At 39.5% G+C, this 15242-nt stretch overlaps 1 protein-coding gene and 1 long non-coding RNA gene across 5 annotated transcripts; one reads left to right on the top strand and one right to left on the bottom strand.

Annotated features, from left to right (window-relative positions):
- The first annotated feature begins 1363 nt into the window (after positions 1–1363).
- On the top strand, positions 1364–6460 carry LOC142939191 (actin, cytoplasmic 1-like). The gene is made up of 9 exons (XM_076082415.1): positions 1364–1397; positions 2840–2964; positions 3045–3173; positions 3464–3574; positions 4190–4274; positions 4434–4595; positions 4778–4969; positions 5378–5559; positions 5918–6460. Exons 2-9 carry the CDS (start codon positions 2842–2844, stop codon positions 6059–6061), a joined length of 1128 nt encoding a protein of 375 aa, XP_075938530.1. The 5' UTR covers positions 1364–1397; positions 2840–2841; the 3' UTR covers positions 6062–6460.
- LOC142939192 (uncharacterized) lies at positions 2071–10546 on the bottom strand. 4 transcript variants are annotated; one of them, XR_012949927.1, is made up of 3 exons: positions 10189–10546; positions 5895–9304; positions 2071–4999 (listed from the first exon to the last, which is right to left on the bottom strand). It is a non-coding gene; the product is annotated as an uncharacterized LOC142939192 (long non-coding RNA). The 4 variants fall into 4 exon arrangements; XR_012949928.1 differs by lacking the exon at positions 2071–4999 and adding an exon at positions 5566–5719; XR_012949929.1 differs by lacking the exon at positions 2071–4999 and having other exon boundaries at positions 5566–9141; positions 9239–9304.
- Positions 10547–15242: the final 4696 nt, after the last annotated feature.

The following is a 15242-nucleotide window of genomic DNA, read 5'->3' as shown; positions in this document are numbered from 1 at the left end:
GAAACGATCAAAGAACACTTTGTTGTACAAATATGAGAAGTCGTCTTATTTCAGACGGTGTGAGAGCAGCACTTCTCCACTTCTAACAGATGCACTGTATGATTGGCTGATTCTCTGTCTCAGTGGATTCACATCAATAATTCTCCTGCTTTGTGTTCATATAAGCAGCTGGTTGCTTCACACGTTATAAAGTTAAACGCTGTGTCTTTTAATACTTTATGAACAACATGACAAACACAGACGGCTATAATCAAGAGCATCTAGTCCAGAACTCAGCAAAGTCCAGACACAACAAACACACAATACAAAGCCTGAAAATAATGTATCACATAGTACACCGTGTTTAGATGACAATGAGAGAAACAACCAAACACTCTGCTGAGCCTCTCAGGTCATCAGGTCATCAGGTCATCAGGTCATCAGGTCATCAGGCTGCTGTCCCCAAAGCGTTTCACTGATGTGTAACATACAGGGAATTAAACTACCACCTACATATTCCACTCTGGAATAATCTTCAACTTTAACAATCAGAGAAGAATTATTACAGAAGAATTAAAAACAAACAGGGTTATGGTAGAATGTGTCGCATGTTACAGGCTGTTAATGGAGCTTCAACTGTTCTCCACAGACGAGCTGTCCTGCAATGAGTGTGTGTGCATAAAAAACAACAGTTAACATTAATAGTTCTGCTTCCTGCCTCGAGTGTTTCTAGCAGCAGTCAAGTGGTCGGTTGATGCAATGATGCTGACCGACGTTACTTTATATTCATTATGCTGCAGTGCTGAATATTCCACTCACATACACATATGTATATATATATATATATACATATACATGTATATAATATATACATGCATATATACACATATATATATATATATATATAGATGTGTATATATGCATGTATATATATGTATATATATATATGTATATATATATATATATATATACATATGTATATATATACATATGTATATATACATATGTCTATAAATATATATATATATATATATATTTATATATTATATATGTATATATATATAGATGTGTGTATATGCATGTATATATATGTATATATATATATACATATACTGTAAATATAGATTTATATACATCTCTAATCTTCCTGTACTGACAGCCAAAGCGTAGCAGAAGTCCTCTACACACATTATTAAAACGCTGCTAATGCAAAGGACTGAAACACGCAGCACGAGCTCGCATCCTGCTCACCTGGACCAATGAGAGCGCGTGCTGAGAGAACGTTACCTTTTATGGACAACGCGACGAGTCCCCGCGAGCCGGTGCGGGGGTTTGGCTCTGGAGGCGGTGCTCACGAGGGCACAGAAATACCAGCGCGGCTTCACTGGACAGACACACCCGAGAACTCACCTGCACAGGTAAGAACCACCGCCGCTGCTCCTGACAGCGTTTAAGAGGTTTATCACTAATATGTCCGAACTCAACTGCTAGCAGAGCTTAATTTAAGGACAATAAGGTTTATTGATCCGACTGTTTAACTCTGAGTCTCTTCCTGTGTGACAGACAGCTGATCACAGATATGACGTTTAAACGCCTTTTATTTAAACCTTTAGAAATAGATTCATGTCGAGTTTAGTTTGTTCTGGAGAAGTTGTTTAAAGGCAGATTAGTTTCACTTTTTAAGACTAAGAACTGGTTTAATTTAACTTACAGAACACATGATGTCTAAGTTATTTTTCAGTGTTTTAAACAAAAGTAACTTTCTGACAGAAGCTACGACGTGTTTAAGTGTTAAAGTACTTTAAGTAGATCAGCGCGTGTGAGACCAGATCTCTGCCAGAATGAGGAAACACTCCGTTTCCCACCAGATATTAACCTTTAAAATACATCTCTAGTGAAACGCGATTATGTTTCAGACATTAGAGGTTTAAATACATCAGCAGCTGGTCTGATGCATGAAATGATCAATAACACAAATGTAGAAGGAAAGGATCTGAGCGAAGTCTCTGTGTTTAAATGTGTTTAGTGTAAAAGAGGAAACTCTGAGTTGTGTAACGTTTCAGTGAATGAGTAGGAGGGGGGGGGGGGGCGGCTCCTTCCGGTATCAAACACTTCCTGAATGATCTCAGAATACTTGGTTAGTTGTAATTGTCACTCTGCGTTAAACTGGACTCATCTCACACAAGGTGATTAAAAAGGTGCAGCTGAGCTCTAAATGCATGCTGCATCCTGCTAAAGAGGAGTGGCTTATCTGTCTGCACTCGTGTGGAATGTCCTGACACAACATAAAAAAAGAGAAGTTGGACGGCTTGAGGCGCCACGCCCGACAAACTGTCATCCAGTGAGGACTGCAGGAGAAACACTGACAGGATGTGCAGAGAGTTTAGAACAGTTTCAGTTTTAAGAGAGAAACAGGAACATTCAAAGTGAACCCTCACATCATAGAGTGTTTGTCCTCATTAAGCTGTTGCATCACTCAGCTGAACTCCTGATGTTGTAACTGAGGATGTTTCAAATAGTCAGTGATGAGCAGGAAATGATGACATCACTTCACTTCTGACACATTTTCTTAAAACAGTTTAAACTAAATCATTCTAGGTCATTATGCTTTAAAAATAATTATCAAAAACTTAAACATCATATCGGCACTGAAATCTTTTTTTTTTTTTTTTGCATGATTTGTTTAATTATTAAACACATGAAGATGCTTTTATTCAGTTTTCAGGTAATTAAAAATAACAAACATTTGACTCGGATCACAAACTAATAGCTCTAGACAACGTATAAGGATAAAGTGATTGCTGGTGTCACTGTAGAAGAATAACTGGTATGTTGCATTAATATAAATGTTTATTTTCAGAAATGGAAGACGATATTGCTGCCCTGGTTGTTGACAATGGCTCCGGCATGTGCAAAGCCGGTTTCGCCGGTGACGACGCCCCCCGCGCCGTCTTCCCCTCCATCGTCGGTCGCCCCAGACATCAGGTACTATTTGATAAAGAATATAAAATCTCCCCAGCAGGTGAATGCAGTGAACGCGTGATGGTAAAGGTGTTTGTGTGCAGGGTGTGATGGTGGGAATGGGACAGAAGGACAGCTACGTGGGAGACGAAGCCCAGAGCAAGAGAGGCATCCTGACCCTGAAGTACCCCATCGAGCACGGCATCGTCACCAACTGGGACGACATGGAGAAGGTAAAGACCTCCACCTCCTGTTTACACACCTGGAGCTCAGATCATCTGGTTAAGACGGGTCACAGCTCTCAGGCTGGACACCATCAGTGCTGCTGTTCAAGCCACAAGAAGTCAACATAGTATAGAATCATTTCATAGTTTAGTTAAGGATTTCAAAACTTAAATTGACAAATTATTAAAGCTCAAGGTTATAAAAGGCTGCCACCAGACACACCTGACTCGTCCACATGTATTTAAATTCTTCACCTGAACATTCAGCTTTCAAACTAACCATCTGTCCCGTCCTGCAGATCTGGCATCACACCTTCTACAACGAGCTCCGTGTTGCACCTGAGGAGCATCCGGTCCTGCTGACCGAAGCTCCACTCAACCCCAAAGCCAACAGGGAGAAGATGACACAGGTGTGTTCACGCTTTGCTCAGAATAGGAAACTTGAGCTTCAGCAGGTTTAGTTTGGTCGTCAGTTATCATTACTTCCACAGTAGACACGTTTCCATTCAGTTGCCTTTTTAGGTAAACTATTGAAATGTTGCAAAGAAGAAATTGGAATTAGGAGCGTTTAAATCACTACTAAAACGTAGTCTGGTCAGTCGTAGGCGCTATAGGTTAAACTCAACTGTAATCTGCCTATAACGAGTAGTAGAGGTTGTGAACCAGAAGCAAAGTCTGCGATACAAAAACGGAGAGGACTGTACGTTCAACTTGTTCTTTCATGTCAGCTAGTATTGGCCATGTTTGTAGTCGTCTGGAGATGAAGACTAGCATATTATAGGAATATCAGAGAAGATGCCGACGGCAGAAACGGCCGATCAGTCATGAATTAATTCGGCATCTGTTTCTATGAGCTATTCAGCAAATCAACTCTTTTTCAACAAAGACCAAAAAACACCTCAAGTGAGCCTTTTTTCAGAATTGAGGAAGTTTTATTGAATTTTGCCGTTTCCATACAGCACTGCATTAAAATGTGAATACAAACACGGCTAGTGACGCTTGTTTTGTTTCTCTCTTTGGTACAGATCATGTTCGAGACCTTCAACTGTCCGGCCATGTATGTGGCCATCCAGGCCGTCCTGTCACTGTACGCCTCCGGTCGTACCACAGGTGAGAACTCATGACTGATATTGTATTATCAGAATTTTGTTTTATAACAAAGACTTCCTGCTCAAAAAATGGACTTGTATCACAAGTACCTAAGACGTTGGGTTTTGTCTGAACTTTCATGTTTCAGCTTTCTGTAACCGGGTGTTTTCTCTCTTGCAGGTATTGTGATGGACTCTGGTGACGGCGTCAGCCACACCGTGCCGATCTACGAGGGTTACGCTCTTCCTCACGCCATCCTCCGTCTGGATCTGGCTGGCAGAGATCTGACCGACTATCTGATGAAGATCCTCACTGAGAGAGGCTACAGCTTCACCACCACTGGTACGACTTTCACCTCCTAAAGCCAGCGGTAGAGGCCCAACTTCTAACCTGGAGCTCACAACTTAAAGACAAAGTGTGACCTCAGAAGAATTGAAGCTCCTGAATGTCTGCTGGTTTTTCTACTTTCTGATTTGAATTCTTGTCCATTTTGTAACCACACATATTCCACTCTTGACTTCCAGCTGAGCGTGAGATCGTGCGAGACATTAAGGAGAAGCTGTGCTACGTGGCTCTGGACTTCGAGCAGGAGATGCAGACGGCTTCCGCCTCTTCCTCCCTGGAGAAGAGCTACGAGCTTCCTGACGGACAGGTCATCACCATCGGCAACGAGAGGTTCCGCTGCCCCGAGGCGCTGCTCCAGCCTTCATTCCTTGGTGGGTAACGACTCTTAACACCGACTGTCACTGGAGAAAATCATTGCTTCACCACAAACTGTTTTTTATAAAGCATAATATCAGAAAGCAGTCTGGTCCAGCCTCATCTCTCTCTGATATTGCTTCTTTGAGTTCTTGGGCAATCCACAGGGATGATCTAGCTTTTAATTTTATTTTTTTATTATTGAGGCAAATTCTGTAAAGGATAAAGATTCATCAAACACCAGTCAGATCTCTGTAGGCTCAGTCTAAAGACGTAACGGAATAAAGACAATCTCTCTATTAAAGGTCTTGTACAGAGTTTCTGAGCACAGGTGTGGTCGTTGCTTCAGAGAGGATTCTGGTTCAGTATGAGCCAGAAAACGATTGCATACAAACGATAAATGAACTGGTTGCCTGTGTGTTCAGGAATGGAGTCATGTGGCATCCACGAAACGACCTACAACAGCATTATGAAGTGCGACGTGGACATCCGTAAGGACCTGTACGCCAACACCGTGCTGTCCGGTGGCACCACCATGTACCCCGGCATCGCCGACCGCATGCAGAAGGAGATCACCGCCCTGGCCCCACCCACCATGAAAATCAAGGTATAGTTTCTTTTTTTTTTATGCAGATGACTCGAGGACGACTCAAATCATTTTTGGTCAAACTTCTAAAGTTTACCCCGTCAGTCTGATGGAGGTCCAACTTAAAGCGGTTCTACTGCCTCAGTTGATAAACTTGGTCAATAGTTTTCTAGACTCTGATCTGTAATGTAGAGAACGGACAACATTTGGTTTAATTCATTGCATAAAGCTCAAACATGTTGTGGATGTTGATAAAACGTCTGTTTAATCCGTGTCCTTGTGTCTATTTGATGGTAAAGTGGCAGTAAACTTAAATAAAACCTGTTCATGTTAAGCTTCACTGCTTCACATCTTACCGTTTGTCTCTCCTCACTTCCAGATCATCGCTCCCCCAGAGAGGAAGTACTCCGTCTGGATCGGCGGCTCCATCCTGGCCTCCCTCTCCACCTTCCAGCAGATGTGGATCAGCAAACAAGAGTACGACGAGTCCGGCCCCTCCATTGTCCACCGCAAGTGCTTCTAGAAAGCTCCACATGGTCCCATCTCCTCTGGCCCGGCGGGGAAGTCGACATGCTTTACAATGGTTCCGTCCAACTACATCGGTCTCCGGGGTGTCTCGGTGTGAACAGACTAAAAGATACGAGATGCCACAGAAGATGAATCGAGCGTCTGTTTCTAGCTGAACCTCCTACAAACCATTTCTGAACATGTTCTTCTAACTCGCAGCTTTCACTCCTTCTGGTGATTAACTACTGATGGTCAAAAGAAAACAGTATTATCACTGTACATGTTTTCTACAACTGAACGCAATATTCTGCTTTTCTCCTAACCTGTTCTGTCTACTGACTGTCAGAGTTGAGCTGTATGAATCTTCCACCGGAGTTTCACTGATCAATAAAATGCCAACATTTGATGTTTACAACTTCTCTAATGTCGTCCTTTGAGTTGCGGAAATTTGTAAATCTTGATACATTGTGCACTGAGTTCCTAATTTGCTTTTCTTTCTTTATCACTATAGATTATATACATCAAAGCACATAATCATGGGCTTCACACAAGGGACACGTCTCCTTCACTTTGACAGTTCAAGTTACACATTAAAAGAGTCTCTCTAGCTGCCATTTAAAAGCCAAACTTTAAAAGACTGTTACACACTAAGTGTGAGGTCTCTAATGAGAACCCTGACAATGTACATGTTTCCAATTTTACTATCGGAAGCCAAAAATCCAATTCCATAAAATAAAGAAATACTGGAAATGCAATTCAGTAAACTATACCAATCTTACGCTTTTCCACAATGAAAATGTGAAGGAAAGTATTTAACTCTAAGAAGTGGCTGTAGTTTTTTGTGGGGATAGCACCACCATGTGGCCGATACATCACATTCACATACATTTCAATCTTGTGTCAAAGCTTTCTATATGGACCCTCTGAACATTCTTGACACTGTAAAGTTATTTATTCTTTGATACCTGAGTGGGGCGCCCTGGTGCCATTAATGAATTAGAAGATGGTAATAAAACCCAAGTCACACCCGTCTATTAACCATGAAATTTAATGTTTGAACATTTTATCTTTAAGGACCAAACCAGTTCTTACCTTCAGGAGAACCATTGCAGAAACATTTGTCTTGTGTGTCGATCAAAAATAAAAACTGACACAATGAACTCTGAAGTCTAGGCTTCTATTCTCAATCTGAACAAGAACACAGAAGATACAGTAAGTGTTTCATGAATGTTTCTTCAGTTAGAATTGAAGGTTAGAGAATCACTGAGGTAAAATGTGACACTTTTCATCTCTGCTTATTTCAAACCACCAGCCAGCTATACATGGCTGACAGGAGTGGGGATGGATGTAACACTCATCTACATAACCCTGAATTAACGACACACACACACACACACACACACACACGGACACATTTTGTTCACTACAAAGCTGATGTCTTCTAAAGCATCAGCACCACCGTAAGGCTGTTATACTGAAGGGGTTGGAAAATTATAAACCATATGTTTGTCGAGACATCAAAATAAGATGAATAGAAAGCTATGGTCTGTTCTGTATTTTCCATCTAAATAATCTGAGATGTACAAAGATGAATACATGCCTGTGAACTCTGGTTGACCTCTTTGAGGAAAAGCTCACACTGAGATATTAAACTAATTGTTATTCTTTGTTATTTTTCAAATTTATTTATGAACAAGATGATCACACATTTACAGATATTGCAATATGTAAAGATAAGTAAAAGAAATACTATTTGTAAAAATTATGACTTAATAAAAATAAATCAATGTGACAAACATCCACTTTCATCAAAACTAAATATACAAAATACGATACAAATAAAGAATATGTAGAAAATGAATGTAGAAATAATATTTGACAGTAAATCCAATTCAAGTTAAGGTAACTCAAAACATAACCCGTACCCTATCATTTTATAAATGCTAGTATATATAAACTCAGCTTGATGAGTAAAGTAAGAATAAACTGTCTGTTACTTTAATGGGTGTTACCACATTCTTTGTGCTTCATAGCTATGATTGTGACAGCTGAGCGTCTGATTGCGGGTCAATAATTGATATGTTAAACAGAATTATATTCACACTGACACATTCATCAGGCTAAAGCAACGTAAGTCTGCGCTTCAGAGGAGGCAGCTCACCTGTGATTGGAGGACACAGCATTCATTTACTAATCACATGTAATCTACAGTAGACCTTCTGGTGGCAGCAACACTATCATTCAGATGTCCCACGCAGACTTCTAAAACTCTGCACCAGATATAATACAAAGATGTGCAAAACCTACCAAAGCCTAACAAACAGAAAGAGACCCAATCTGACAGTGACGGTGCGTTTGAGCGTGTCCCATTGGCTAGCTCATGGCCGCCGCTCTGCACTGATCTCACACGGAGGTTACAGCTGATAGCAGTGTCTCAAACGGTGACGTCGGTACGGGAGCGTAGCGCCCACCCTCCTGTTCCCCCTCAGGGTAACACTGTGAGCTCTGTCAGCACTGTTGCTGTAGTTAGCACTGTTAGCACTGTTAGCACTGTTGCTACTGTTAGCACTGTTAGCACTGTTAGCACTGTTAGCTAGCCAGCGGCTCAGCTCATCACCATGTTGAGAGCGTGTGGAGGCACAAGATATGCTCTGAGTTTAGAATGTAGCACCTTTAACAAGCAGCCACATGGAAAAGCAACACTTTCATTTTTTCAGCCCTTCACAGTTCACATAGTTTTCACATGATGATGATGATGATGATGATGATGACGGACTCACAGTTATAATCACACATCAGACTGTATTTAAACCCCTGTAGAATCACTCATGTTATGTAATATTCTTTGCCGTACAATAAACCTCTCATGATAAAAACATATAATGATAAAAGTTATACGCAGCAAATCAAACAGCTGCTCGTGTTGTGAATCCTCTCAAAGTGAATGTTTTGTCTCCACCAAGTGGTGATGTGTTGTCTCTGCATCCTCTCCAGTTTGTACAGAAGATACTGCACAATAGAACACAAGTGATGAATTCTGATCTCCAGTTGATTGAACATGACTATTGTCCAGCTGTAGGCTGTGTCTCTGCTCAGCTGTGAGGACAGAGTGCTGTCATTATATTCATGTTGTGTGGACAGAGAGAGAGAGGACAGTCTGTTATCCAGACTAGTACAGTCTGACTGGACTCACCTGGTGCTGCAGTCGCCATAATGTGCTCTGCTGACATCATTCAACTCAACTGCTGCATTGAAGAACCTGAAGGGAGAACGATTCACATTTCAATGATCTCACTGTTTCACACCAAATGTTTTAAAGAGGAAACTTCAGCGCTGATTGCAGCTCTACAGATTGGTTGATGACTGAAAACTGCAGCTGCAACAAGACCAAGAGTTATATTTCTAAACACTTAAATCAGACACAGGATGATGACAGTAAACAGTCCCTGTGTAATGACTCTACTGCTGTTGGACTACTGTAACCCTGTGTACACACAGTTAACAGGGACACTTTGACCTTCATACAAGATGTACCTTATTGTCCATTGTTGTTTCCTACTCTTCTCTATTAGCTTGCTCTCCTTGTTTCAGCTCAATGTCTTCTGTATGTTCCATCTCGTACGTTTGAATGTAAGTTCACTGATAGAAACCAGAGTCAAAGTCCTTCTGTGTCCAAACATACATGATCGATAAAACAGAGTCTTATTAATAATAATAATAATAATAATAATAATCATAATAGAAGTGTTCTCCTCCACCAAGGCCAAATGCACTATTTCCTGAATGTAACAAAAGGGAAAAATACTTTGACTCAGATCAGTTCTAACATGTAACGTCTTCTTTCTTGGCTCTTCTTCTCTTCTAACACGTTTAATATAAATCACAACGCTAGTTTTTCCATAATGCTGATAACAAACAGGCCAAACTGAAAACAACCTCGTTGGCAGATAATCAAGGAACAATAATAAATAATTGTTTATCTTCAGTATGTAAAGAAAGGTCCTGATTAATATAAAACATATATTATGATTGTGATGTTGCAGAACAAATAGATCTCTTTATTAAAGTAACATAAATGTCTCTATCGTATCATATCGCTGCACATTCACACTGTAGACAACATGTCCGATCAGCACTACTCACTTCCTCCTTCATGTCTCTAAATGACGTCTCCACAGTTCACTTCGGCCTCGATGTGAACATGAACGTTTGTCACAGTCGTCTCAGTAAATCTCCTCGTTTCAGTCCGATATTAAAGAGATTAAACTGAGAACATATCAGCACCTCTGGTTCCAGACCCAAACACAATCATCTGCTTCTCTTCACTGTCTGATGACGTCTTCTTTCTCTCAGCTCAAGCACATGAAGTTAACGTGGCCGGTCACATCCGGCACACGACACGTTGCACGTTGTAGCAGTACAGTGTTCACACACATCTGTCATTATGTTATATTTGTACTTCTTTTACTTTAAACACTTGGTTCTGGAGTTCTGGCGAGTTCACTCACCTCCTGGCATCCTCGCTGCGACCCAAACAGCAGCACAAGTGAAAGTAAAAAGATTAAGTCTGCAGGAAGTTAGAAGACATAAAAGAGAAGGAAGCCTCTGCTGCAGCAGCCGGAAACCTCTTCACAGCTACAGATACAGTGTGGTGGTGTAGAAGAGGGACAGTCTGGTTGATTGAGGGTCTCCTTTTCAAAGAGTTCTTCTACACATTACTCCTTAACACTTTAACACATGTTGATATTTACTGGATTGTTATTATTAGTATGAGTATACGCTTCTTAACTTTCTGAAGTCTCTGTGACATTTATAATGAAATGAAACATTCTGGCCTTTATTGTGAAAGGGCTTTAGAAAGAAGGGCCGGCAGCATGAGAGACACAGTGAGGCAGTGAAGCTGCTCTCATTTACTCTGTTATTTATTCAACTCTGTTCAGCAATGAATAGATTTCACCTGATTTCTGAACTTGTGTTCTCGAGGACTTTTCAGAATCAGCATCAGCTTTATTGGTCATGTGCGCACACAAGGGATGTGACTCCGGTTCTTCGTTGCTCTCCACGTACAAACACAGAATGTACAAATAAACTGGGAAAAAAGTAGAACAGATGTGAGCATAAACATTTAACGACTATGTACAATATAAATATATATCCAAAAAGTATATATATGAACATAAACCTATACAGCAAGTGTCCATGGAATACTTTTGAAACATCAGTCGCTGCTGTTAGATCATGCTGTTAGAACATGATGTTTACATGAACCACGTCAATTTCAGAATATTGTCATATTCGGAGTAATAGTGGAATATGAGAGGAGGCTCGGATCAGTGTTGAACATTTTTCTTTATTGTTCTGCTTTTTGACCACTTCAACCTAATCTGATTTTGACGCTGATTAAACATGCAAATCTTTGGTTTTGGTGTTGAACAGGTTCAAAAGAAACTTTCCTCAATTCAACCAGAATGCATCCGAGGGTACTTCATCTGGAGTCTGTGCTCTCAAGTGTCTGAGAAGATAAACTGTAATGAGAATAACCCACTTATTGTATGTTGTTCCAACCTTCAGACCTGAACCTAAAAGAAAGTGGAAATGAGTAAAACTAATGTTCTACTTCAGCCAAAAGTCTGCAATCCATGAGGATTTATTGAGAACTGTTTTCAACTTTTATTGGCCAAAAAGGCCACAAGTGGCAGAAAACGGATGTTTACATAGATGTTAAAAAGAATGTGCATACATATGTAAACAAGATGTATTTTTGTCAAATACACACAATGCTAGTGACAAATTCCACATTTAATTTTTCATGAGTTCAAGAGAATTAAACATCATTTTTAGTCTCAAAAGCATTTCATAACTCTCGGACAAAAAACTAATTCTGTAGCACTTTGTTACGGTAAAAAAATGAAATGATGTGGTTTATACAATTTTTAGCACATAAAATACATTTGAATATAATGATTAAGTTTGAAGCTGGTGAGCTATAAACAGCATTTCATCTTTAATCTTCTCTGAATATAAATGTCCTGTAGGAGCTTGTACTCTGAGTAGCAGCAGTAACAGAGCTGACGGTGGTACAAAGTTAATGTTTTATCAACGCTGGTAAAACTTGTACTCGTGTTGTTTTTATAGCCGTTGTAATATTTATCAGAGGATGATCTAACTTCCTCGTTCACCTTTAGTCTGATCTTCAAACCCTTCAGTCTGTTGTTAGAATCATAAAAGGCATCAACACGTTTCTCAGTGTCATCATAAATGATTTACACTGTAGAAGACTTCACAGCGTTTTAAAGCAGATTGTTTAGAGTTCAGCATCATGATGAAACACTTCCAACAGTAACCTCCGTGTCATTACTCACCTGAGGTGTGTGTGCTCGTGGGTTGACGGTCTCCCGTCACAGATTCTACTGGTGGAATAGATTGTGTTCAGCTCAGGTCAGCTGGTGACTTTGGTAACAAACAGTGATTGTGTTCCAGCTGATCACCTGAACAGTCAGCAAACACCTGAGGAGTAATAATCAGTCTTTACTCATCAATCTGACAATGTGGACTTCTTTACAATCACACACGTTTGGTTGTTTTAATTGATATTCCAGTTGTTTCTACTCACCAGGTGAGATCCTCTGTGCTGCCATCTGTGACGTTAAAAACTCCCCAATGAAGCCGGACTCACCTGAGTCAACCTTTGCTCTGTGTGACACTCACCTGATATCAGTTAATGTTTAACAAGCTGCACACACACTAAGAGGCCTGCTGCAGATCAGTACGTCACATTACTCTATTTAACTTGTTACAAACATCTATCACTGAGCACATGACTCACCGTCTCCTGGAGGCATTACATCTGACAACGACAAGACGTGATACTCGTTACATTAGGGACGTCCCAATCACTGAATGCTGTGATCCCGGTCCTTTAATATTGTGTCTCTAACTACTGTACGTTGACCTGATTCTTCTACTGTATTTACTGAAGGAACACATCTGACCAGAACACACTTAAGTTAGTTCAATGGAGGGTTGAATTATAGAAAGCATCACAGCTTTCTGTTTTTATTCACTGTTTTCACATTATTTACATTTTCTGCCACTTTTTACTGGTTTCTCCACTACATTTATTTGACACTTATAGTTACTTTTGACGTAAAAAAAAACATGATATGAGTTCATGATATGATGCAGATATTACTACAGTAATCTACCCAGGAATATTATACATCAAGTATCTAAAATGTGCTCCACATTAACATGTTCTTACATGCATCCATCGAGTGATTAAAACACAATAACTTCATATCACATTATAAAAGGAGCCATTCTGAATAATGAGTACTACATTTCACTGATAATACTTCTGAAATAAAGCATTTTACTTCCAACTTGAGTAGTTTTACGCCGTAGTATTGATACTTTTATTAAAGTAAAAGTGCTGAGTACTTGTTCTTCCGTCACTGCACAAAGGTTGCCATCTATTGAGCTCTAATATTTAACGTTACAGCTCTCTGTGATTTTTCTCCTTCGTGAATTGTAGTGAAATCATTTTAATAGAAAAGTGAATGAATTTCTCAGGTTAATACTTTGTTGTAAACCCTCCTCCTCCATTCACTAATTCATTTATTAGCTCTTACTGCTAATATGATGAAAACAATGACTAGCATTAGCTAAATATAAATATAATAACATAGCCGTTAGCACGACCGTTAAGCTAGCGGCTAACTCCAACTGCCCAGAGTTATTATCCTATGTACATTTCACACATTCTCTCTGCTGTATAAAATAAAAGACACGAACATTCATGACTGAATTCATCAGGTTGATTACGTTTCTGCTAATATGATCAAATGTGTTCCCTGTCATCTTGGTATCGTTAACGTTAACCAGCCGTTAGCATTAGCAGCCGTTAGCCGTTAGCTAGCTAGCTAGCTACTTGCTTATTTAACATAAGTTACATTTTGTGTTGTGGTAGTTTACCAAGTTACATTTTAAGAAATTTGTTGACAATTAAGCAAAATACATATTAACAAACAAGGTTAAAGACTGTAAAAATAAAACTGTTAAACAATAATAATATGAATAATAACTTTATTTATATAGCACCTTTAAAAACAGAGTTTACAAAGTGATTTGACACACAAAGCAGAACAAGCAATAATAACAATAACAGAAAGCTCAGTGAGACTGTCAATACCATAAAAATAAACTAATAAATAAATATTTATTTATTTTATATATATATATAATAAATAAATAATATATACATATAAAATTGTATTTATTTTATATATATAATAAATAAATAATATTTATATATAATTGTATTTATTTATAATATAAATATATACCGGCTTCAGTGGAGCCTTGTCTTCCTGCTCCCCGTTAATCAGCATCACCTTCCTCAGGTGTGTTAATCTTCCATCGCATCCAGGAAGGTAACAGGCCAGCAGGTGATTTGATTATTCCGTTTCCTCGTTTGTTACTCAGCTGTTCAAACGCGTCAAACTATCAGACGGGCGGAGGGCAAAGAGAGAAGTTGAGGCCGAGACACAGCCACTAAACTCGGGCAGTCTGTGTGAGAGCCCCCGGCCTGATGATGCAGCAGCGTGGGACGACAGAGGACATCGGTTACCGGTGATTGTAGACGGTAAGAGCGGCGGTTTTCTACTTGCGCACCAAACTTCATTCATAGATTTCACTTTTAAGTTTTATATGCGTCTATAAAGACACGCGCGTGCCGCTATCGGTTATTTATTTTACGTTTTATAAATCAAGGTTCTGAAGGTGAATTCGGCTCACGTGATTACCAACAACACAAAGTTTAACTTCGACTAAACACAATCAAAAGTAAATGTAGGCAGTAGAACTGCTTCCTGTTGCCTCAATCACACGTCAATAATCGGTCATTTTGACCAAAATACGAGTTTCTTTGTGAGCCGAATTCAGACGATGTTCATACTGAATTTATTTCTGACTGTTTTTAAAATAATTCTATTTATATATATTTTACCAATAACGTGTAAATTGTAAACTGTCAACTGTCTGATGGAGTTTGGTACCCCCCCCCCCCAGATAACTTTTTTCTTTTGTAATTTCGCACGATTAAATAAATTCTGCTTTAAAAACACACAAACCTCCTGTTAGAAGGATGATTTGAACGTTTTAATGCATTGAATCAGCTACACGTGTTAAATAAACTC

This window comes from Anarhichas minor, unplaced genomic scaffold (assembly GCF_050575085.1).
Source record: "Anarhichas minor isolate MPS153535 unplaced genomic scaffold, ASM5057508v1 ptg000095l, whole genome shotgun sequence".
NCBI classification, from domain to species: Eukaryota; Metazoa; Chordata; class Actinopteri; order Perciformes; family Anarhichadidae; genus Anarhichas; species Anarhichas minor.
The sequence above is the reverse complement of the archived record's forward strand: the minus strand, read 5'-3'. Positions and strand labels throughout refer to the sequence as shown.